Source organism: Scaptodrosophila lebanonensis, unplaced genomic scaffold (assembly GCF_003285725.1).
Source record: "Scaptodrosophila lebanonensis strain 11010-0011.00,11010-0021.00 unplaced genomic scaffold, SlebRS2 tig00001412-arrow-pilon, whole genome shotgun sequence".
NCBI lineage: Eukaryota > Metazoa > Arthropoda > Insecta > Diptera > Drosophilidae > Scaptodrosophila > Scaptodrosophila lebanonensis.
Genome location: NW_022060739.1, coordinates 10,615,906 through 10,639,760, shown reverse-complemented (window position 1 = coordinate 10,639,760; position 23,855 = coordinate 10,615,906). Strand labels below are relative to the sequence as shown.

Here is a 23,855-nt window from a genome sequence, read left to right as displayed (position 1 = left end):
CAGTAAAATTCCAAAATTCCTTTATTTACTTGCATGTAAAAAAATATATTTTCTTTTCTTATTGTTTCTCCGACTTAAAGAAAGCCTCTCTACAATATTCTTACATAATTGATTTAATTGGTCATTTCACATTCAATGATAAGCAGACAGCTGGATACAAAAAGACGTCTGCTTCATTTCATAAGTAATTTTTCAAATGAACGAATATTGAGCAGAGATAATGGAGAGACAAAGCTAAATGAGGATTTTTACATGCAATTGAATTCAATTCAAAATTAAATAATTGCCAAAAATAGTCGACAATGTCAACGACGAAAAAAGGGACCAAGACAGCCATTAAATCGACAGGATCTTAAGACCCTCACTCTGTCACTTCAGCCTTCGCACAACGGCCCATCATTTAGTCTGGCAGCTGACAACTTACAGTTCATTGCACAGCAGCTGGCAGACCCAGAATTCCTGGCCTGACCAGGCTGCCACCCATGGCGACTGGTAGTCAAGCATGCTCATTCATGCTCATGGCATTCATTCAACCACACAGCCACCCAACCACACAACCACTCAGTCATTCACTTGCTCATTCATTGCATTCTTATCTCGGCGCATTGTGTAGTTTGTCTCGCTTGATGTGAACGATGTGTGCGCGTCACATGAATTAGACTCATGTTTTGTACAAATGGGCGTGGCAGCAACATCAGCTGGGGAGGGGCGGCCGTGGGCGTTTTATGTGCACGAGCATTTCTCTTCACTTTCCTTCATGTGTGGCAGATTTATAGTTGGCTTAGTGCTACAAGCCGCATTCATAGTGACGTTACAACAGCGGCATTTGGTATAAATGCTTCCTTTGAATTTTTTTAGTGTGTGGGAACTGACATTTGTGTAGAGTAGTAACTGAGAATACACTGACTAGGAGTCCCTATAAAATTAATTAGAAAGACCTATTTGCCTCGGTCCCAGCATTTAACTTAAATCTCTTTAAAAGTTACTATCATTTCAACATTTTAGTTTTAAGAGGCGTTCGCCAGCAAACTAGAAGATGCTATTAGAATGAGAATATAGCATAGAAATTAAAGCAAATAGCTTTCTGGCATTATACATGCCTATACGATAAACTCAAATAGCAATAGTGATGCATTGAATATTCTAAATTAGTTTTCGTTTCTGCATTTGCATTTTATTTATTATCTCATGTCTGCCTCAAATCCCAGCATATAGACACAGCTGTGTAGTTTGCTTGGCTCTACTAACATACATACTCGAAGTTCATTTGTAGCAGCTGGCAGAAATTTGAACTGAATTTGCTTCGGAGGGGTCGAGCAGATAGCAGGAAGGCTCGAAGGTAGCCACAGTTGCATACTTGTTCCCACATTCCCACATTCCCACTGTTAATTTATGAGTTTGTTGGCTACAATAAATCAAAACTGTATGCAATTCCCCAGCAAGCATTGTGTATACATGAGCTCCCTCCCCACCAGTTTCCGTCTTTCTTCCCCACACACACACCCATACCCACGAAAAGCTAACACCAAATGCAGTGCAATTTGTTGGCAATGCGCTGTTGTAATGCGCTGGCATTCAATTAATTATTGTAATAACGAAATTAATTAAAACACATACACTGCGTTCTGCGGTTGGACGAATGAAAAGTAATGCGTTTTATACGAGTATATTTTAAATTACATATTGCAACAAACATGTCTCTGTGCGTATGGCTGCATATTTGCGTGTGTGTGTGTGTGTGTGTGTGTGTGTGTGTGTGTGTTTATATGTGTGTGCGTAAAAGTGGGTAATGGGTATATATTTACTTGTGGCTTTGCTTGATGGATGACATTTACATTTAAAATTGAATATTTGAGGAATTATAATTTAATGACCCGCAAAAGTATGCTATAGTTTCTTACTGCCAGCCACTCCTGATCCTTTTGTTGATTGTAAGTCGCAGGCAATCAAGCTAAAAGCATAAGAAAATTTGACCGAATAACAACTTAAGCGCCTTTGGGCAGCTGAAGCGTAGAGACATGAAATCCGCTTAACATCCGGCAGTGGCCGGGTCTCTCTTCTTCTTTTTTTTAATATTATTTTTATTATTACTAAGGCGCCTTTAAACACACAAACCAAGAAGCAGACGCACAAGTCCCACAGCTACAGACGGAAGTTCAATTGGATGGAATATTTTCTCAACATTTTAGTGCGGCACAAATAGCAAATGCAGGACATTAGAAATATTCCCAAAGAAAATGCATTTAAGTTTCTGTGCAGTTTTTCCCTGTTTGGGTATTACTCGTAGATTGAAGTGGTTTTGAATGGAGTCGTTCAGAAAATAAAAATAAAAGATGTGGCAAAAAAGCAACATTGCAGCCATTTGTTCAGCTAGTAGACAATCAACTGCTCCTTTATACACAATCATATCAGGATGATTGACGTACATTCAAGCAAATAGCCCGGTAATGTTATAAAGTCCTTTTTGCAATCTCTGATTTACTCAACTGAATTGTTGGCTTTGAGACAGAGGCTGGCATGAAACATTACTGAAGCAATCGTTGACATCCTTGTACTGCATATTGATTGGATTTGTAGTTGCAAGAATTCTAGCAATGAAGTCGAAATATAAAGGAAATAGGAACATTTTGTAGGTAGTTGTGTAGATTGCTTTAATTTTGAAATAGCTTAGAAATAATCGAAAGCTACACACTGAATAAGAAGTTAAAATATTTTAAATAAGAGAAGTAGATTTCGAATAAAATTGCTTGAAAAATAGCAATCTTACAATTAATTAAGTAAAAGGGAAAACGTTATTCATTTTATTATTTCATTTATTTCTATTTTATTTTTATTATTATTATTGAGCTGTGAAATTGCAGTCTGAATACTTTGTTTGTGCTGTACGTTTGAGGGCAGTATCAGGTTTTCTTTCTTTTTGGCAGCATTAAAGGTTTATACATTTGCTGTTGTCCCCCATTTCTCCGGTACTTTTGCATAATACCTATATATACCCTATACACCCGACGCTAATGCCCAATAAAATATGGCAACTTGCAGACGGCGTTTCCACCATTTCCCAGCACTGTACTTAATAATTCCAATTTACTGCAGCTTACAGAAAACAAACATATGAAAATGGCGAAATAAAAATAAAAGTGTTGTACTGCAAAAAGACGCAAGAGCTTAGCAGCAAAGCCTTACCCACATCTTCATACAGACACATGCACAAAAATAGGTTCAATGGAAAATAAAAAATAAATCAAACATTTTATTTGGTGTCGCCCAACAGTGGAAAAGCAAAACAGCAACAGCAGCAGCAGCAACGATGTTTTTTAAAAACAAACATTTTTGTTGCCGAAATGTAGAATAATAAAAGTGAAAATGAAAAACAAATAAAAATTCGTGGCAAGTGGCTGAGTGAGACAGCACAAGAGTGGGAGTGGGAGTGGTAGAGGGAGGGAGCGAGTAAGAAGGATGTATTGAGTAATGACGTTGTGCGGGTGTAAAAAAAAGTTTTCTTTGCTTATTTTTTATGAGCAAACAGTTGCAGCAACAAAAAGCAAAAGTAAATAGAAATAAAAATGAAGCTGAATTTAAATTGCGACGAAGCGTAGCACTCACACAAATGCACAGACACACTCATACACACACATACACAGACTCATAAACAAGCGCTAATATCAACAGAAAGACAGCGGAGAGCGGCAGCGAAGGGGGCAGTCGGCGATGGGCCAATGCAGATAAACACGAGGCTATATGCAAAACAACTTTGTGTGTGTGTGTGTGTGTGAGAGAGTGTGGTTGAATATGCGGCTGGATTTTTGGACTAACGCAAAAAAACATCTAAAACTCGTAACCGCAGCTACCGCACACACCCAACACACACACACAAACACACAGACATACAAAAACCACAAGATGGCGAAGGAGCAAGCGAGATAGAGAACTAGATACCTGTCACTACCAGCAGCCGCACCAACGTGCTTTCTGATGCGGTCCTGGCCTAGACAAACTCCATGCCTAGCCGGCAAGTTGCTCTTTGATAGCATTTGTCACTGAGCGCAAGGTGTGTCGCACAGTGGACTGGCATTGTTACATATGCCAGCAATTCCGGACCAGTTCAAATAATTTATTAACTCTAAAAAATATGCTTATACTCTGTAGCTGTAGCTGTAAAAAGGGTGTATTAGGATTGTTGTGCATAAATGAATGTAACAGGCAGAGGAACGCATTCTCAATCGGTTAATTTTTGGGAAAGATATTAGCGAAAGAATTGCAGTTCAGTACTACGTCAACAAATTGCAGGAGGGGCACTATCTTTGCCTATTTTTATAATTATTTTAGGATATAATTATTCAAGGTTGCTTTCTATAAATAAAATGATATTCTACTCTTCCTGTATCACTGATTAGAGAAAATTCCTGCTGTCTTCTACAGGTATGTGTATGAAGAAATTTTGTGTTTTCTTTTTGCTTTTCAGTAAACGTTATAGACACAATTTATTCTTTTAAGCCTATATAGATAATCTTATTGTTGTACAGAAATTTCAGCAATAGTAGTAATAGTAATAGTAAAATATAAAGGAAATGCATCATGTTTCAAAAAGATTAAAATATTAAATGCCATACATAAGTGCCTTTAAATTAAAAAAAAATATATATATTATTTTACTGCCTACTCTCAAGCAACAACTCCTTTTCGTTTGCACAAAAATAAAGCCCAGACACTGTGCGATGCCAATGTTAAGCGCTCTGCTCAAAAGAACTCGCATTTATCTTTATTTTTATGCCGCAAACGTCGTCGGCGTACACGAAAACGAAAACAGCACGCCAAAAGCACACACACCGTGTGCCCCGACCACGTGAAAAAAGTAGCTATGTTTTTAGTGTAAAACGTATGGCAAGATGTCAAAAGGATGCTGTAAGAGGGGATGGGAGAGGGGTAAGGGGGTAGGGGGGTGGCCAAGTTAAGGCGTTACGCCACAAACACCCAAAGCCAACATTAGCAAGCCAAGTTGATGGCGGCGACGATGCGAAAGACGCGAACGATGTCGACGACGTCCATGGCACACGCATACAAATCACAGTAGCTGCCGCAGAGGAAATACACACACACACACACACACACCCAGTCCCCGATAGACACACACATACACACATTGGCGAAATAATGGCGTCAGCACTGCTTGCCAGGGGGTGGTGGTTGGTTTAATCTTTACAATCTTCTAGTTTTCGCTATGTAAAGTGAAGCGCTTAAGGATGCTACAGCAGTGGGTTGGGCGACAACATAAACCAAGTCAGAGGCAGGCACATTTTCCCAGTTCCCAGCCCCTGAGCTCCATTCTTTTCGAACTGAAATCGAAGTACTTGTGCGCCACTCGAAACCGTCGTTCCCAATGACTAGGCAGATGCCGAGGAAGTCCTTGCGTAGGCGTTGCTTTTGTGCCTCTTGTGTAGGGATCGGATAGAAATAGTTGGTGTTTGTGAAAGGCTGGAGTGCGAGTGGGAGTGGGCCCTCGGCTGCGTTGGAGTGTGTGTGCCAAAGCCGGTAGTAAATGTTATTTAATGTAGTTTTAAAAAGGAAAAGCACGTACATGGTTTGCTCTTATAGCTCTGTCCTTAACTATCGTATAGCCGATGTTGTTGTTGCTCCCGCACTCCTTGTTGTTGTTATTTGACTGTCGATTTAATTTCAAGTTATTTGTTTTGGCCACTTTGTGGAGCCTTTGTTTTTTTTTTGTTGCTGTTGTTGTTTGTTTTGCTCTCTTTTTATATTTTTTATTATGTCTGCACTTTTGGAGATTGTGTTTTCATTTCGCGTTTTGTTTGCTTCCCACGAAATTATTCTACATTGGAAATTGTGTGTTGTTGTAAGAGCACACACACAGCAGCAGAGACACGCTATAAATATGCAAATATCTATATGTACTATACATTGTGAAAAATTTATAAAAAAATATTTACAATTTTTTCCTTTGTTATCGCACGCCACACTTGCTGTTACTATATTTATAATCAAGTATGTGTGCGAGTGAATAAATATACGGAAATAAACGTGAATTGAATGCGTTCGGGAGCAGTAAATTTAATTGTAAATTTAAATAACAACTGCCGCTTTAATTTAAATTCGATTTCACACAAATTTCCTACAGATATTTGCACATTTATAAACTTATCGAGTTTGTAGAGATGCTGCAGATATAGCGTTTAACGATTTTAGATATTATTTATTTTATTAATGTACTTTTCAGAATATGATGAACAAATACTTTCTTTTAATGATTTATTACGAAATGTATTATTCATTTGCTTTTTAATTTGGATTTATTATTATATTTTAATCTAGTGTCATGTATTATTGTTATTTAATATAAGCATTTAGTTTAATATTATTCAAAAATAAAAGTCACTTAAGAAATTAAATTATAAAACTCCGAAAATTTGTTGCTTTGGAGTTGTTTATAAAAATATAAATGCAAAAAGTAGCTTATTTATTTATTTTAGATTAAATTGTTTCTTTTCTTAAGCTGGGTTTCTAACTAAGTTATGGAAAGAAGCAAGCATTTATGTTCAGCACTGTTTATTTATTTGTATTTATGCTGTTGGCATATATTTATATTTTAACTGATAAGTATTTAAATTTTTACACATCTGTGAACTTTATTTGCTTATTATTTCCTTAGTGTATGGTTCAATTTACGTTGAGAGTTCATATATCTTTTTAGTTTCACTGAACAATCATGTTGTTTAGTTTATTTCGGCTTCTGCCCAGTTTTGTCTAATTTTTGGCGGCCTCAGTTATGGTATGCACAGAACGACTTATAAAGGTATATTAGTTAACACACCTGCAAACAAAACTATTTGGGTATTGCGTACCGTATGTATGGAATGTGGAATTGCGTTAGTGTCGCGCTCACAATTCTGTGGAGGACCGAAACGCTTGAAAGTTGCTCCGCTACTGGCATGTCCGTGCTTACGTCTAAGGATGCTGGGTAGTCTGTAGCGCTCACTGCTCAGATAATAAAGCTCTGAGTTGCTATAAAAGTGCTCGCTCTCTGAGATCCAAATGGATGTCGAGTCATGCGCTGGGACTCTCAACCTGCGCACAGCATCCAGTGCGTATGTATTTTATTTTGGGAAATTTTTCAAACGAATGCAAGAAATGTTTGTACGAATTTCCCAAAACATTTGCCGCTCCTAACAGCTGAGCGGACAGCTGAGATGCAGGCACGTGGCGACAAACACACACACACACATACACACACACACGAAGCTACCATAACTTGTGGCTACGGGAATGTTGGACGCCATTTTTATTTTTACTTATACTTGTACAAGTTTTATTTGTATTTTATGCAGCCGCTTGGTTGGGCGCGTACAAGCATTTATACATATTTGCCGGCAAATCCAATGTCTTCGTCTATGCTGTCTGTGTGTGTGTTGTGAGTGTGTGTGTGTGTGTGTGTGTGTATGTGTGTGTTGTACGTTGTCTGTCTGCAGGCCACCCGCCATGTCTGTTTGTAGTGCCGCACTTAGACCATTGCTTTTCATTATCCACACTAATGTCTATGGCCTTTATGCGTAATGTGTGCTGCATGCATAAGGACGTGTGTATAGCGCTCTCCCTCTACCTCCCCCTCGCTCTCTCTCCCTCCCTCTCTAATTGTGTGGCAGTGTGTGTGTGTGCATGCGTGGGAGCCTCAACGTCTGGCCTGACAGCTTCCCCCTGCCTGGCCTTGGCTTGCCTTGCTTCACGCTTCATTGTTTGTGCGCACATTATGCGTATTTTTATTTGTATCATCATTTATGTAATTTATTATAATGATTTTGACATTAAGTATCATTGCGTAGCAAGAGGCGCTAACTGCATTACAATGCGGCCATAAAGTGGGCATGTGGTGGTGGTAGATGGAGGCATATTCTATGCCCTATTAGCCAAATGCAGCTAATTGTACACAACAGCACTTGATATATTGCTGGTTAACCCATTGTTGCCCTAGTTCATCCTCTGATCTGAGAAGTATCTCACTAAATGCTGCAATATCTGATAACGCGTTCGTTACGTTGGGGGAATTTCATTGGCCATTCCATCAGATATGACTTGATTCAAAGCCAGATAAACGTATCAAAAATGTAAACTATAATAATAATAAATTATGTTATATTGAGCTTTCCGTTAGTGTAAACTTATTAATTTTGTTTAGATCATTCCTAATGCCTGAAAAGTGGAAGTTTTTTTTATCTCATTATCCAGCATCATTACCAGATAGGCTTTATAGAACTCCGATTGACTAAGGCGATGTTATGTTCTTACAAGAAGGGACTGACCATTCATCAATGAGCCATTTAGTTTTAGTCCCATAATTAGAAGACAAATAGTTACAGTTGTTGGAAAAACCTTCAGGAAAATAAAAAAACTTTATAATAGTTTCCAGTATTTTAATGTTAGCCATGCAAATGACTTTAAAGATGCAGATTATTTTAGAATACTTACTTATTATAAAATTACGGTCACATGATTTTACATTAAGCTTAAAACAATAATGTGTGCAGCTTATGGAGAGTAATAATAATAATTTGACATTCGAAAAATCACTCCAATGATTTGCTTGCCCTTTTTAACCAGTGCACTTAAAATATGCAATGGCTTTAATTTGTCGAGCTTTCTAAATGAGTAATAACATAAATAATAGTAATTTATTTATAAAAACTAGCTTGAAGTAATTTAAAAGGCGCAATCCAAGCAGCACTTGAGGACGACACATTTCACGCTTCTCGACCAAGTGGGTTAAATAAATTTGGTTTCATGCTTTTGCTACATTTCGCGAGGCACTTGTAATAAGACACTTTCTCACATCTCATTAACGCTGCACACGCTTCACAATTCCGACAAGTTATTAATATGAAATCATAACTTGAGTCTCACGCACACAACTTTCGTAATGAGCAACTTTCGTGACTGAAGGACAGCCTGAAATTTTGGAGAAATTATTGCCAACGCGAGGCCCCTGCACCAGCAGCAGCACCGGCATCGGCTCCCAAAACTTTGCACGTACGAGCTTGTTGGCTGCCACTCTTCACGTTCATCAAATCGAACTGCAAAAGTTTTCGCCTGCGAAATCACAAGCTGTGGTTTCCCTCTATAGCTGTGGGTGTGTAAGAGCTCTATATGTTTAGCTGTGTAATATTTATGCGGTGGCTGGCATCATCAGGAACGCGCTTTCCTGCATTCGAGAGTTCATTAATTTTGGCTGTGCTCGTAATTACATGGCACACTTGCCGTTGCCGGAAGAAAGTTTATAATTTAGTGTAGAAACAGACAGGATGGCAGGCTGGCAGGCTGGCAGACAAAGGTTGCGCCATTCTGGCTCCAAGGCAGGCAAACGAGCTCCAAATATTGATTTAATGCAATGCTGCGGCTTATAATAAACGAGCAGCATTGAGTTTGCCGTTCTCGATTGAATTTGTGTGGCTCACACAGGCTCCAGGCGGTTCAGCGGCAGTTGTGGTTAGTCTGTGCATGAAGTCGAGAATTTCAGGTGTGTTTGTCATAAAAGAAGGCACTCTTGAAACGGAAAAAACTATATACAAAGTAGATACGTAGTTAATTTGATTGGTGTCCTTTAAAATGGTGGCTACCTTATAAGTTATTTGTAGCAGCTTTCTGCAGAGAAACGGAATAAATATAGTGAGCTATGCAGCTGTAAATTGAAAATATATTACTATTGCAGTATTTGTTTTATTCATGAAATGCTACCAACTCACCTAGAAATTGAAGCCCACCTTTGGCCTTGTTCTACAGTTGGCCGCACAGACTTTGATATATTCGACGTTAACATGATCAATAAGCAAAATCGGAAAAAACGAAAGAAAAAATCAAAAAGCCGCAGCTACAAATTGAGCCCAACACACATTTCACAGGCGACAATTTCACAAGTGTCAAGGTAGGCCCCTCCCAACGCCCCCTCCCGCAACGCTGCCGGCAACCACAGATCAAAAAAACTAGGGCAATAAAAGCTAGATTTTTTCGCACCATCAGCTCTCACTCCGCAGGCGACTTTGAAACGAGATACGAGATGCGAGATGCGAGTACATGTGCCAAATGTCGCGCCTGCTTCCCCCTTCTCCATGATGCTCAGAAAGGAAAGTGAACAGCAACCTAACAAGAATATCGAAAGTTGCCAACTTTTTGTGCTGTGTGCCACATTGTGGCAAATTTTATGCTTGGCATATTTTTACGTGTGCTCTGGCATCATATCGAGTGCACTTCGGTGAAATATGTGAAGCATTTAGCATGCAAATATAATCGCTGGTTGAACATTGCCATTGAATTGGCATTGCTATGGCATTTCCCTAGATTGGCTGCCCATTGGAATGACGCTATCTCTGCACTTGCAGGCGGCTGTGGCCTTGATTGTATGTCAATGCGAACTGACTGTTTGTGGTGCAAACTTTTGAAATACCATGCAAATCATTTGCAGTTATGTGTTGGTGCCTTTTAAATAGCTAAAATATCTCAGTGCTATAGAACGGGCGTGCAGTGAAGAATTTCACAATATTTATGGTTATTTCGACTTATATTCTAAAGCGAAACTAAATTCGTTTTATATTTAAACATGAATTCGCTTTAAAGAAATGTAGTTTTGGTTACAAGCTTGCGTAACATCTTTGCTTGCGAGTACGCTTAAATTTATTTATAGTTTCCATGGCTCCATTAGAACTAGAGTTAGGGCTAGTTTTTGAATACTTTACATTCTAAGAATCCTTTACATTTACTAGTTGTTTGTTGGTACTTTTTTCAGCAAACTATTTACGAAAATGTTTGGCTTTTTTTGCAAGGATAAATAATTTATAGGCTAAGCGCTAATTTCTACTTGAAACCAGCACAAATGACAAAGAATAACAGAATAGTTGCGTAAAATAGAAACAGTTGAGAACCAATTCTCATAAGTGCTGTTGGCCGCTTTTATGTCGAAGATTAAAATCTTAAGTGATAATATATTACTTCACATACAAGTAGTGACACAGTTAAGCTTTTAATTTAAATAAATTACACTCTAAAATATAATTAAGTCGCATTTTATTTCAGGAGAAGGTATACAAATTTTCTTTAAAGCAGTCTCACAAATAATCTGCAACATAAACAATTTTTAAACAAACATGCTGAGCATATTTTAGAATTAATTTTCATTAACTTACTATATTAACAGCTTAATAACACACTGACCTTTTTCACGCTTCACATGCCTTCAGTATCAAGGGACTTATGAGCTTTAGTTGTCTGCTGTTTTATTTTTTTAACGCAATTCCTCGAAAATCAGCCATGCCAAAGCACAGACGGTGGCTTACAAAAAACAAACCCAATATGTAATCATTATTAAAGTGCCAGCCACAAAGCCAGAAGTTAATGCGAACAGATGCCTGCTGTTTGCTTGCAATTAAAAAGTTTATTAATAACAAACGGCACGAGAAGAAGGCAATAAAAAGGGACAGAAGCGGCAATTTGAGTTTCGTACCGATATAATTTTGTTAATTTTAATTAAAAGAAAAGCAGACAGCAACAAACAAGCAAAAAAGAAACAGACTTGACAGCGAAAATACCGCAGAGCTGTTGTCATTATATTTGAATGCCATGCAAAATATGTTTTAATTTATTAAATTAAAGAACCGCGTAGGAGAACAAAAAATGCACACACATGCTCACAAAAAACAACTGCTACAAATGTCTTCTGTGTGTGTGTGTGTTTGTGTTTGGTGTGTGGTTGTCGGCGCCCAAAGCAATAAGCGTCAGCGTCACATGCGGCGTATGCGTAATGCGCAACAAAATCAACGTTATGCAAATTTTTATGCGCGCATAAGGCGGAAACCCCCTCAGATTTTTTGTTGTTGTTAAGGAAACTTTTGCATGTGTGGTCTGTGCACGCGCGTGTGTGTGTGTGCGTGATAAAAATGGCGCTCTCGCGGCGCCAAATTACATTTGTTACACACTCATGAAAAAATTGTAATGAGCTTATTAAGTCATATTAAAGCGCAAGTACAACCAATTTGATAACAAACAGCAACAGAAACTGGAACGTAGATGCAGACGCAGACGAAGGACGCGGGCTAAAGGCCTTACAGTGGCAGCTCCAACGCGCATGCAAATGTTTTTAAGCCGACTTTTATGTGCACTGGCGTTAATGTTAACGACATCTGACAGCAAACACATGACGCGGGGGAAGCCAACGCCTCGCCGGTTACGCGGGGCAGCTTAGAAAGTAAAGCTCTTTCCACTTCAGCCCATTATGATGTTAAAGAACCTTTTCGGCGGAATGTCGCAAATTAGATAATAGTTCTTAGACAAAAGTGGGCTGCGGTTATGAGGCATACAAAGACGAAATAATCGAGCCGGCTCCAGTAGAAAAATTCCTCCCCTGCTTTATTCTTTCATATCACATCAAGTAGGCTAGAAATGTTGTATTCTGACACATCCAAATTGAAAGTTTATTCAAACTAACTCACATCTCTGCGACTGTAGATACAAATAAATAGAGCACTGAAATATGTCGCTACTGGAAGTCCTTAAGCTGGCACAGCCGCAAATATATTTTGCAAGTAAGCTTCTTTAGTAAGAATCGAATTTAAAGATAGGTAAAGTCTATTAATTGTATGTTTGCAGAAATGAATCCCAATATAAAGGCTGCCAAGGCGCTTCTGCGACCTGTGCTTAAGAGTCCCATCAGTCAGGTGCTTATCTCATTCGTTGTTGGCTATTATGCCACAACTAGGATTGTGAAAATATTCTCCAATAAGTGCACAACGGAGGAGAAGCTCCCCAAAGAGAGGGGCACATCTCAGCAATCAGAGCCGGAACAGAGCGCAATCGAACATCTCAATATAAAGAACAATAGCTCCAACAATAATCAGACCTCAAAGTCACTGCCCACGGGTGACAATGCTTTGTTGCTCACCCTGCATCAGTTAATGGCCTACGATGGACTGAACCACAACAAGCCCATTTATACGGCCCTCAATGGGAAGATCTACGATCTCACTCCGTCGAGGGAGAAATTTGCAAATCGTGGCCCATACTCCCTTCTTGCTGGCTGCAATGCCAACCATGTCCTTGGCATTGCATGTGGCTCGATGGGCGTATGTGCCGATGATTTGGTGCAGCGCTGGGAACAAAGTCTCAACGCCGAGTTCAATGTAATTGGCTATTTGATTGAGAGCAATGAGTTCGATGCAGAGGAGGATGAGTTGTTTGGATACCAAGACCTTTTAGATGGCAAAGTTGATGGAGATGAAGACGACACCTCGACTGTGGTGGGACAATCGGACCCTGAAGCCACCTCTAGTGTGGGAAGCTTAAGCTTGTAAATGGTTTTTTTGTGTAAAGAAATCATAGCTTTCATGTATATTTTTGGTTAATAAATAAAAGCGAAATGCAAAGAAAAAGGGAATGTAATTACCCCAACATTATAAATTTATTCAGCATGGATCATCATAGTAGAATAATGATAAAGATTTCTAGAAATGGACTCATCTCTAGTCTTCAGGCATCATTTGATTATAAATTCAATTAAATATTTAAGGCCATCCTAAAAAGCAATAACTAAGACAAGCAGCTGCACAAACTTCGTCTTACATTGATTTAAGAACAAAAAAGTTTATAACAAAGAAAACTTCAAATATAGAAAACAACAACTCTAGCGACGTAAAAATTCAGTTGCGCGGCTCAAATTAATTTTTTTCAAAGCCGTCATTTGCGCTTAACGATTGGTTGGCTTGTTGGCATTTGGCCAGAAGTTTTCCCAGGCTCACAAAAAAATGTATCTCGATAAACAGGGGCGGGGGGAACAAAACAAAGCAACAACAACAACAACAAGTTGTGGACAAAACTTCACATCAAGCTGTTAACTTTTTCAAGCTGTCGATATCGAAATGTGTAGATGTGTGTGTGTGTGTGTGTGTGTGGCAAAGTTTTCCTTTGTGGAACACGCAATTCACTGAAAATTGAATTGAAAACGCAGCCAAAGATGCCATCAGGTGCTACACAGCTAATAAAATCAAAATTACTTTTTGCTTTGCTTTCTCCTCGCAGCTTAAGGGGGCGGCCCTCGAAACTTTGTGCTACGTGCTCGAGGAATTTGAAAAAGTTGTCAAAAATTCTTAAGCACACACTTAAAAATCAGCGAAACGTAAGCATTCGCCCAATACATAAGTACAAAGAACAACATCAGGATGGAGGGGCGGGTGGAGCGGCAACAGAAGCCAAGTGTTAAGCCACTCGCAGCAATGTTATTTGATGTTGATGTTCAATTTGATCAAGCGAGAAGGTGCCAAAAGGGCAAAAGCTAACAACAACAATAACACCGAAGCAAAACACATGGCATACAGTGTTGGAGAGGGGGAAAAGCCAGATGGCGACGAAGCAAGTGAAGGGCTTGAGTGACATGGGTACAGAATAAGTGGTTGGGCCAGTCGGCTTTAGTGCTCGAAGGCTGCTTGCCTAGCTCTAATGAGATTCATTTTCGTGTTTTAATTTGAAAATAAATTTAAAAAATGGAATTGCATTTTAAACTTCATTAAATGTACTTAAGAGTGACAGAAATTCTGTTTGCGATGCTTGCCAGAAGTAGCTTCTTTCAATCACTAATCGATTATTGAAACAAAACGAAATATTAAACGACTGTAGATATTTTGAAAAGAGAATGTCATGCAATAATAAAGGTTCTTTGTTATTGTATTCTTTACACTTGTTGCTCTTTAAATAAAGTTTTAAAGTATTACCAATACAGTAATGATTAGTAATACATTCAAAGAACAAATCATTAGTTAAAGAAAGTAAAGTGTAAGTTTAACCCCCACCTCAGTTCAAGAAGTAATGCGATTAAACGAGTTTCATAGTTCAAAAACTCAGACGTGCGCTAACTCCGTAACATAAAAATATTCTATTGCAACTGAAATGTATTCTGGTTGCATAAAAAAACAAGAAATAAGTCGATTTTAATTTATAAGTAGTGAGTTGAATTGTCTGTGAATTCGACAAAAAAAAAACATGCAGTAGATCAAATGTATTTAACAATATTATCCTGAGTGCTGCTATTTATAGCTATTGTGCGATTGACTGCATGAAGACTAATTAAACAAAGTCTTCCATTTGTTGATTTTTTGCTTTTCACAATTTACATTACAAATTAAACAGCCAGTATTTAACATATTAATTTACATGTGCCCCAATTTGTTTTCCTTTGATGCGCTTCATTGAGTAATATTGCAATTAAAAGGCTTTTAATTTTAAGCTTCGCATAACATATTTACTCTGAACACACGCAAACATATAGCCAATAATCTACATTTAACCTCACAAATAACCTTTACAAGTACCTCAACAACCGACAACAGCGACAACAGCACTTTGTCCCATTAAATTGCAAACAAGCGTGCCATATACAAAGTCATAATTGAAACCGAAGTGACATAAAAATATATATACTTGTATATGTATGTACTACATGCCAGACATTAATGAGGCTTTAAAAATTGACGCTATGCGAACGCCCATGCAGCACGGCAACGAAACAAAAACCAACAACAACATAAAAAAGCAAATTAGCAATGTTTCACATCAAAGTGCACATTAAATCTGAGACGAAAATCACACAGCCGCACTGTTGACGCAGAGTAGTCAGAGTCAGAGGAAGAGGAAGAGGCAGAGTCAGAGACAGAAGTAGGGGCAGAGACAGAGGCCGAGGCAGTACAGACGTTGACGTTATTTTGTATACGCCTGGGTACAAAAAACATAATTAACCGCGACCTGATGACGATGGCGACGATGGCGGCGACGACGGGGCTGCCACTGCCGACGACCTATAAAAGCAGACTACGTCCATAGCCCCCCCAGCTTCCAGTCCCAGCTTCCACCCTCGGTACGTCCTCCAATACACTGTGGGTTGCTGTGTTAATCTTTTGCTTTGAATCTTTTAATCATTTTATGAAGAAGCAAATCATGAGTAAAGTGTAGATTTAAAATTATAGAATGAAACCGTTTATTTCCAGCTTGAATTAAAATATAACAACCCGAAAGAGAAGGTAATGCTTACTCTATTTAATGATTAATAATATTTGAAAAGAATGACGTATTTGTTTGTAAAACGAAAGGTAGTTGCTTGCAGTTTAATATAATGAATAAAAACTATTTGACATATGAATAAATGTACATACAAATCAGAATTTAATTAGGAGGGCCACAAGTGAATAGCTTGTGAAATAATAAACATTTGAATCAAGTAAATAAAATACACACATTTTTGAAAGGACAATATGAATGATTAAGAAACTGACTTATTCGCCATCGTCGAGCTCAAACAACTGACAATTCAAAGTGGAGTTTTCCTGCCTAAAAGAAGCTACGTTATTTTAAATTTAACCCACAATTAAGGAGCAATCTGAGCTGAAAATAGAAATACTTACACAGCTCTGTTGCAAATAAACTAAATTTGAGAATTTGAATAATTAAGTTTCATTTTGAATACAAATGCACTTAATGCTTTATAGATAGAAATAACAAACACTAAAATGTTCAATCTATGTTTACTTAGAGAAGAAATTCCACAAAAAATCAATAATATTGTTAATCGTTCCCACTGTTAGCCGACGGCAGCAGGTTAATGTGACAAACGCAGCTGTTGTTGCTTTGCCGTCGCCTCGGGAGATTGCGAACACACGCGAGCCAAGTTTCGCAAATTACACACTTTTGAATATAAAGTACGTACAGTGTACATGTGAGGGACACACACACATACACACACACACACACACACGCACACACACACGCAAGCACACATCCATAACCATACGTCTGGCAGCCCGTTTTAATGGGTCTGTTGGCTGTGAAATATTTTGTTAAGATTTATATTCTGTGGGCTTTGTGTCGACAAGCGAATGGACTAAGCTCGACCCAGTGCGTGGATTAATTTATAATCTGCCTTGAGAGATGGATTATAGCACAGATATGCTGATATACTGATATACAAAATTTAAAATTTGTAACTAAAAGATAGTCGAAGGCCAGTCATCTAATAAACAAACAAAATATTATTAAGAAAAACAAATTAAAAAGAAACTCTTATATTCTAAACTAAGCAACCACTTTTATTGATTAACGCTTGATTTTATGTTCTCTATTTGAAAATAAGCTCTGCATTTACATGAAATTCTAACTTAGCTGAGATTTAATATAGACTTTTTGGCTTTCTAGCTTTTCTATTACAGCGTACTAGTCATAAGCACTTAACAAACAATATACTGCCAGCAAATAAGTGGCCCCAACCAAATATCCTTCGTTGTCGAGTGTAACATAGTTCGACTGCCTTTCACCATCCAGCTCTTTAACTGCATAGACACTGCAACGAATCCAATTTCGGTGCCTCTTTCGCAATTAAGCATAAAATATACGTTCCGAAAATGTACGCAGCACCACTCTAAATGCAAAAAGGCAAAAGCAAAATGAAGTGTGCCTGCAAAATGGCGCAGTTTTCCATCTGCAGGAGAGCACCACAAACACACATACACACATACACACACACACATACACAAGTGGAAATGTAACATTGATTTATGAATGTCGCATGGGCGATTCAGTCGAGAGCTGAATTACAAAAGCAGCGGGGAAAGTCGCTTTCACTGTTGGCCAGGCCAGCACTCCTAGTCTGGGCCAGACGACAGAATCATGAATTTTCATTTGTAAATCAAATTTTATGTGCCTCTTGTCGGCCTCCTCGTGTGCCGTTTTGTGAAATGTCGCCTGGAAAGCCCATAAAATGCACTTCAGTTGAATTTGTTGCATAGATATGGTGCAACAGGAGAGATAAGGCGGGAGAGAGAACACTGTGTGCTGCAATTAGGCGCAATATTAATTGCACATGGGCTCTCAGGTAAGAGCCATCGATATGCGAGTGATAGTTTGTAATTAAAAAGTCAGTAATTGTATTCAAATTTCTAACAAGTGCTGTAATAAAAGTGCTTACCAGGGTTCTATATTTTAACTTGACAAATATATGAATACTACAAGTATGTTATGCGTGTCAATTGTAAGCTAAATGAATGGGTTCTTTACATTAGAAATTTTGCTGGATTAAGGGGAGTATATTGGATAAGTAGTCCTGTCAAAAAGTCTTTTCTTTTGAAAGTGTGCTTCTTCTGCTTCAAGTTATATGTTTATTTTAATTTAAAACTGATTATAGAGAAATGCCTGCCCATTCAGCTGATGAAAAACAAGTGCGTAGCAGAATTAAAATTAAATCAAATCAAATTAATTGAAGTTGATCAAACAGATTCCGATTTTAATTATATTAATTTACTAATGCCTCCAACATAATTCGACAGTGGTTTGTTTATTTTGTTTCAACTCAGTGTCCATTCCTCTCCCAGAATGATTGTCCAATACAAGTACTTTAGTCGCACATAACACACTAGATCGCTATTTGAGTTTCAATTAATGCACTCAGCTATTGATTAAGGCAATGGCAGGTGAGCTATAATGGCAATTTACAACTTCTTAATGTTCGTTTAAGCTTCGAAACCACAAGTTTAAATGCAGCCTAATTTATTCCTGTCGTTCGCACACGATTCCATTTATTTTAATGTTTTACGTGACGCATATGGGAATCGAACGTTTCGGTAAATACTGGCGAGGCAATTAAATATAATAGCTTATGCTGCAGAACGTGCCTAATTGAGAAAACTTTAGCAAAACATACAAAATATAGCACACACACACACACATACGACATACGACTATATGGCAGTTTGTTTAGTCAGACAAATTTGTTTGAGTTTCATTTGTCGCAAACAATTAGTTTTGCTCCGATCCATATGCACTTAAATGCTGCCAAATAAATTAAAATCCGACTTATATTGTTTGCTCTTCTCGGCTAACGAATTTAATGGCTGAAGCTTAACTGGCTGGCAATCCAAAATCAAGGCGAAAGCGCATTTTCATTCTCGTTTCTTTGGCAAAGTTGCACTCTCTCTGTGGCTGCATGGTAGACTGCCACTAAAGTTAATTTAATTAGTTTTCATTTATCTAAAGTACACGCTTCATTACATAATTTAACAATTCATTAGATTGCCACTGTGGCTGCGGTAATTGAAAAGCGCGGCGCAAGGACACGTGCTGCCAGCCACGGACACGAACACGGACACGGATCCTCATCTGCAGCTCTTCATTATTTTTTCGTCTTCTTTTTATGCCCTTTGTTATTATTGCCAGCAGACAATTGCTAATGGTCGCTGTAATTATCATTAAATGCTTGAATTAAGCTTTAGATTGGTTTCAATTTTTTCTCGCTATTGTTTTTCCACAAAAGCATTCACGGAAAAGCTCACAAAACGGTTAATTGGCGCCGTAATGCCAGTGGGGAAAGCTATTAAAACCAAGCTGTTTGCTATTTCAGGAAATAATTATGTATGCCAATAAATATTGATGATATTTAAATACAAATTAATAATCGTTATGAAAATTCATTGTTGTTTTAAAAAAGTGGTGGAGAGGATTGCAATTTTTGTTTACTTCTCATTACTTTTAATTATGAATAATGACACAATGCTTGAAAGGTTGTGCGATAAATAAGAACAAAATAAAGTTTAGGTTCTAAGCCATAAATCGTTCAGTGATTATTTAGATTACCGGGAGTGTTCAAAATCTCTATTCACGTAGCCAATGACTATACAATTTGTGGAGTTGAAGTCTGATAACCATACTTCATACAAAATAAATAGATCTTAGCTCAACCACATACATTTTTTAAGCAATAATAGAGTGAAAAGAATTGAAATAATTGGAATATATGAAAGTTAAACGGGGCTGCTAACTCGTTTGAAACTTTCTACCAAATAATATAATCGATAAACTTAATCCACTCAGCAATCTTAGCAACATTAGCCAAAATTGTCTTATGTGTGTTCTAAAAATTTCAAATAATATTTCACATTCGCGCACGTCTTCATTAATGTTTAATTGATTTGAAAATGAAGTTTCTCACGCGCGCTGAAAAATGGTATCGGAAAGTTGCGATTGTCGGCATTGTTTTGTGCATGCTCGGGTATAGCTACGTGTACCTGGACTACTTGAGCGATAGGTTTTTCTACACGACCACCCAGCTGGAAAACGCATATTTTGTGAACAATCCTGGTTGCAAGATTGTCGCCTTGGATGTGATGAATCGACGCATATCGCACTACATGTACTTGCTGCCCGCAACCAAGTGTCCGAATTCCACCTGGTTCGAGACCAAAATGTACGGAGGCAGTTGGACTCTTGAGCTGAGCATGAACATGAAGTTGCAGCTCGAGGGCATGGATGTTCACTGTCAGTACTGGCCAGTGACCAGTCTGTCTGGTGGGTCGAAAGAGATTGGGAGAGCTGTGCACTTTCGACTGGAGGAACCATATCGTGTGACCATGGCCCATGGCATACGACTGATACGTGTGGCCTGCTTGGATAGTTCCAACCAGACGCTGCATCAGGATGTGCATTTCTTTGTGCAACCACCGCCCAAGCTTGGCCTGAGAAATGAGACTTTGCCTTTGATTCTGTGGCGGCAGTCCAAGACGAAGAAAATCGAACCGACCAGCAGTCGCAAGACTACGTCCAAGAAAAAACCATTGCCGGCCGCTCCACTCATATCGATCATGATACTGGGGCTCGATAAGGTCTCGCATTTGAATTTTCTGCGTCAAATGCCTGTCACTGCCGGCTACATCCGCACACAGCTGCCGCACGTTGAGTTCTGGGGCTACAATAAGGTCGGCGGCGATACGTTTCTCAATCTTATGCCCATGCTCACGGGCATGAGCTTCGAGCACTTTCACATCGAGTGTGGGCTGAGAAAAGAGCCATCGAACCACTTGAAATACGATAAGTGTGATCTGCTGTGGGAGCACTTCAAGAGAAGGGGCTATAACACCAGCTATGGCGAGGATGAACCGGTTTCCGGTGTATCGAGGCAATTTAAATCGATATCCAGAGCTCCAACGTTCGATCATTACCTGCGTCCCACCCTCATTGAGATGAATAGCTACTGTAGAACCTTTGCTAAGCTGGACTACATCCATTGTTCGGGCGGACGGGAGTACGCGGATGTATTGTTCGAGCACATCGAACGTCTGTTGCCGCACAAGCAGCGTTATCCTTTCTTCTCCTTCTACTGGTGGAAGCAGGGAGTTTTCGATTACTTCAACTATCCCCAAAAACTGGATATACGTTTCTTTAAGTTGCTGCGCCGCCTGAGTGCGACCGGCGTTATGAACAACACCTTCATTCTGCTGATGTCAGACCACGGCCTACGCTGGGGTCCCTTCAGACGCACGTATCAGGGCATGTTGGAGGATGGACTGCCCCTACTGTTTGCTATTTACCCCGCTTGGCTGAAAAAACGGTATCCAGAGGCACTCGACAATTTGGCGGACAACGACCGCAATCTGGTGACCACATACGATCTCTTCTCCACTCTGTACGATCTCATCGACTTAAACAAATTGCGTCCACAATCGCTGGCTTCGCGAGCCGATAAGCTAAGGTTGATGCGCGATGCCGTAATCCCACGAGGCATGACTCTTTTCCTGCCAGTATCTCCATTCCGCACATGCAAGACCTCTCGTATTCCGGCCGACTACTGTGTGTGCCACGGCTTCATATCCTTGTCGGTGAGCGATGCGCGTGCACAGCGAGCTGCTCGGGCTATCGTGCGCATCATCAACGACAACCTGCGTCCCTTCTCGCAATGCCAATACCTGCAGTTGGATGCGGTCCTGAAGGCCTACCTATATAGCACACAGCGTGAACTCAGTCAGCCGTATACCAAGAACGAGGCTGAGCAGGAGGTGAAGGTGCGATTGCAGACGCTGCCCGGCGAGGCTCAGTTCGAGGCCACCACACGTTTTACGGGCTTTACGATGGCGCTGACTGGCGACATAACGCGCATCAACAATATCCACAATCAGTCCTACTGCACCAAAAATCCCAATATCAGGATGTTCTGTTATTGCAAGCCAGCTCCATATGCATCCAATAAAAACGATTAAAAATTCAAAATATAACCCTAAGGCATCTGAGCACTCTGAGTTGGCCAACAATAATGCTTGCTATTCGAAAAGTAGTGAATATTACTCCCCAAGGCAAGGTGTTATGAATAATTGCATTCGATAGTTTTCCAACCGTATTCCTATCAGCTTTCAACATAAGCTCATTGCCCAAACATATCCGTAGCCTGAATATTTACATAATTTTAACCGCACAAAAGCAAAGCATAGCTTCAGGCTCTTTGCATTTGGGGCTGACAGGCAGACAACAGTTATGTCAACTGTATGTTTGCTTGTATCGTTGTTGTTGTTGTGGTTGTTGCTGTTCATGTGGCTCGCCAAGTTGACCCAAATCGGCAAACAGGTACGACTCAGCTGCCACCCGCGGCCAGAATCAAACATCAGTTATCTTTACTCTCTGTTCGGCTTATAATAAAATAAAGGAATTATGCGAAGTAGCTACAAAAGTTGGCAGCCAACAACATACTGACATACTCGTATGTAGAGGACAGCACAAAGTTAGTTCTGAAATTAATTTATCAGCATTTCTGTCAACGACCTTATAACTCAACCACAAATGGACGAACAAATCGCAAAATAAACACAAACACGCACACAGACTATTTGTATACAAGTATGATATGTTATATTATCGCCAGAAAACGAAATGGCAAAAGGATTACTCCTGAAGTTAACTTTGAATTGATTTGGAGTAGCATTTCGCTTTAACACTGAAGCATTATTATTAACATTATTTTGTTGTCACTTGTCCGCATATTATTAAAGCTTAGTAAAAGCATACTATTGGTCCGAAATATAGAAAATAATCATTTAAAACTCATTAAAACTCTCTCATTCTTTCTCTATCTCTCTTTCTTTCTTTGCATTAAAGGGTTGTCGGCATATTTCAAAGGCAGTTGGCGCTGATAGAAATAATTTGGAAATTAAAGAAAAACTATATGTAATGGTAATTAATTTTTGCATAACGCATAAATTGTAATATTAAAGTAAGCTTTAACAATTTTTTAAATATTTCTTTTTTCTCAAATTACTTAATTAATCAACAGTTTGGAGGTTTAGGCATTTCGAGGAATACACTCGATTGTATTTACGTTTATTGTCTTTGTTGGGTCTGAGGCCAGTTTGACATTAAAGTTTGTGTTTCGGCTAAGTGAGGTGATTGTTGGTTCTGACAGCAATTCTCACACACGCACATCACACGCCCACACACAGCATCCCCCTAACACTCACTTCCTCCGCCCAACCGTGTTGACAACTCATAAAGCACGCATGTCTCTGACATTTGCCAGACAACTTGCTGCTGAAAGGAATAACTAATAACTTGTTGCAGAAGCATTGTTGTTATCGTTGTTGCAGTTTTCGTGGCTGCTCCAATTTTTTGTATAAAGCTGCGAATCAACATAATCAAAATTGATGGCATTTTGTGGCACCACGCCTTGCACTGACATTTGCTTTTTTCTCTCAAACGTCTGTCAATTTATTTAAATTAAGTGGCGCTGCTTGAGCTCAACAACTGAGTGCTGGCTACTCGGCGTATACGTAATGTTTGCTTGCTTACCGAGAAAAGCGTTCTGAGGGCGCTGCTCGCCAGACATTCCACACACCAACACCAACACCCATACACACACACACACATACACACACACACACTCACATTTGTTGTTTTTTGTAGTCAATTTGTTTGCCTTTGCTTGCTCATGATTACAATGATGATGATGATGGATTTATGGCCGTTGGCTGTTATTTGTTTCGGCTTAGTCCTCTCTCTTCCTTTCCATACCCTACAGT

General features: G+C 39.1%; 3 protein-coding genes across 3 annotated transcripts in view; 2 read left to right on the top strand and 1 right to left on the bottom strand.

Moving 5' to 3' along the window:
• Positions 1-6,905, bottom strand: part of LOC115631633 (mucin-5AC) — a 33,466-nt gene extending 26,561 nt beyond the window's left edge. Inside the window, exon 1 of the mRNA XM_030528442.1 lies at positions 6,858-6,905. The gene's annotated coding sequence lies outside the window, so the exon portion shown is untranslated. The remainder of the gene's footprint in view (positions 1-6,857) is intronic.
• A 5,539-nt stretch (positions 6,906-12,444) lies between these two features.
• On the top strand, positions 12,445-13,428 carry LOC115631857. The gene is made up of 2 exons (XM_030528703.1): positions 12,445-12,575; positions 12,640-13,428. The coding sequence occupies exons 1-2, from the start codon at positions 12,524-12,526 to the stop codon at positions 13,338-13,340; spliced, it is 753 nt and encodes a 250-aa protein (XP_030384563.1). The 5' UTR covers positions 12,445-12,523; the 3' UTR covers positions 13,341-13,428.
• Positions 13,429-19,994: 6,566 nt separating this feature from the next.
• LOC115631364 lies at positions 19,995-22,049 on the top strand. The gene has a single exon (XM_030528083.1). The coding sequence runs from the start codon at positions 19,995-19,997 to the stop codon at positions 22,047-22,049; it is 2,055 nt and encodes a 684-aa protein (XP_030383943.1).
• Positions 22,050-23,855: the final 1,806 nt, after the last annotated feature.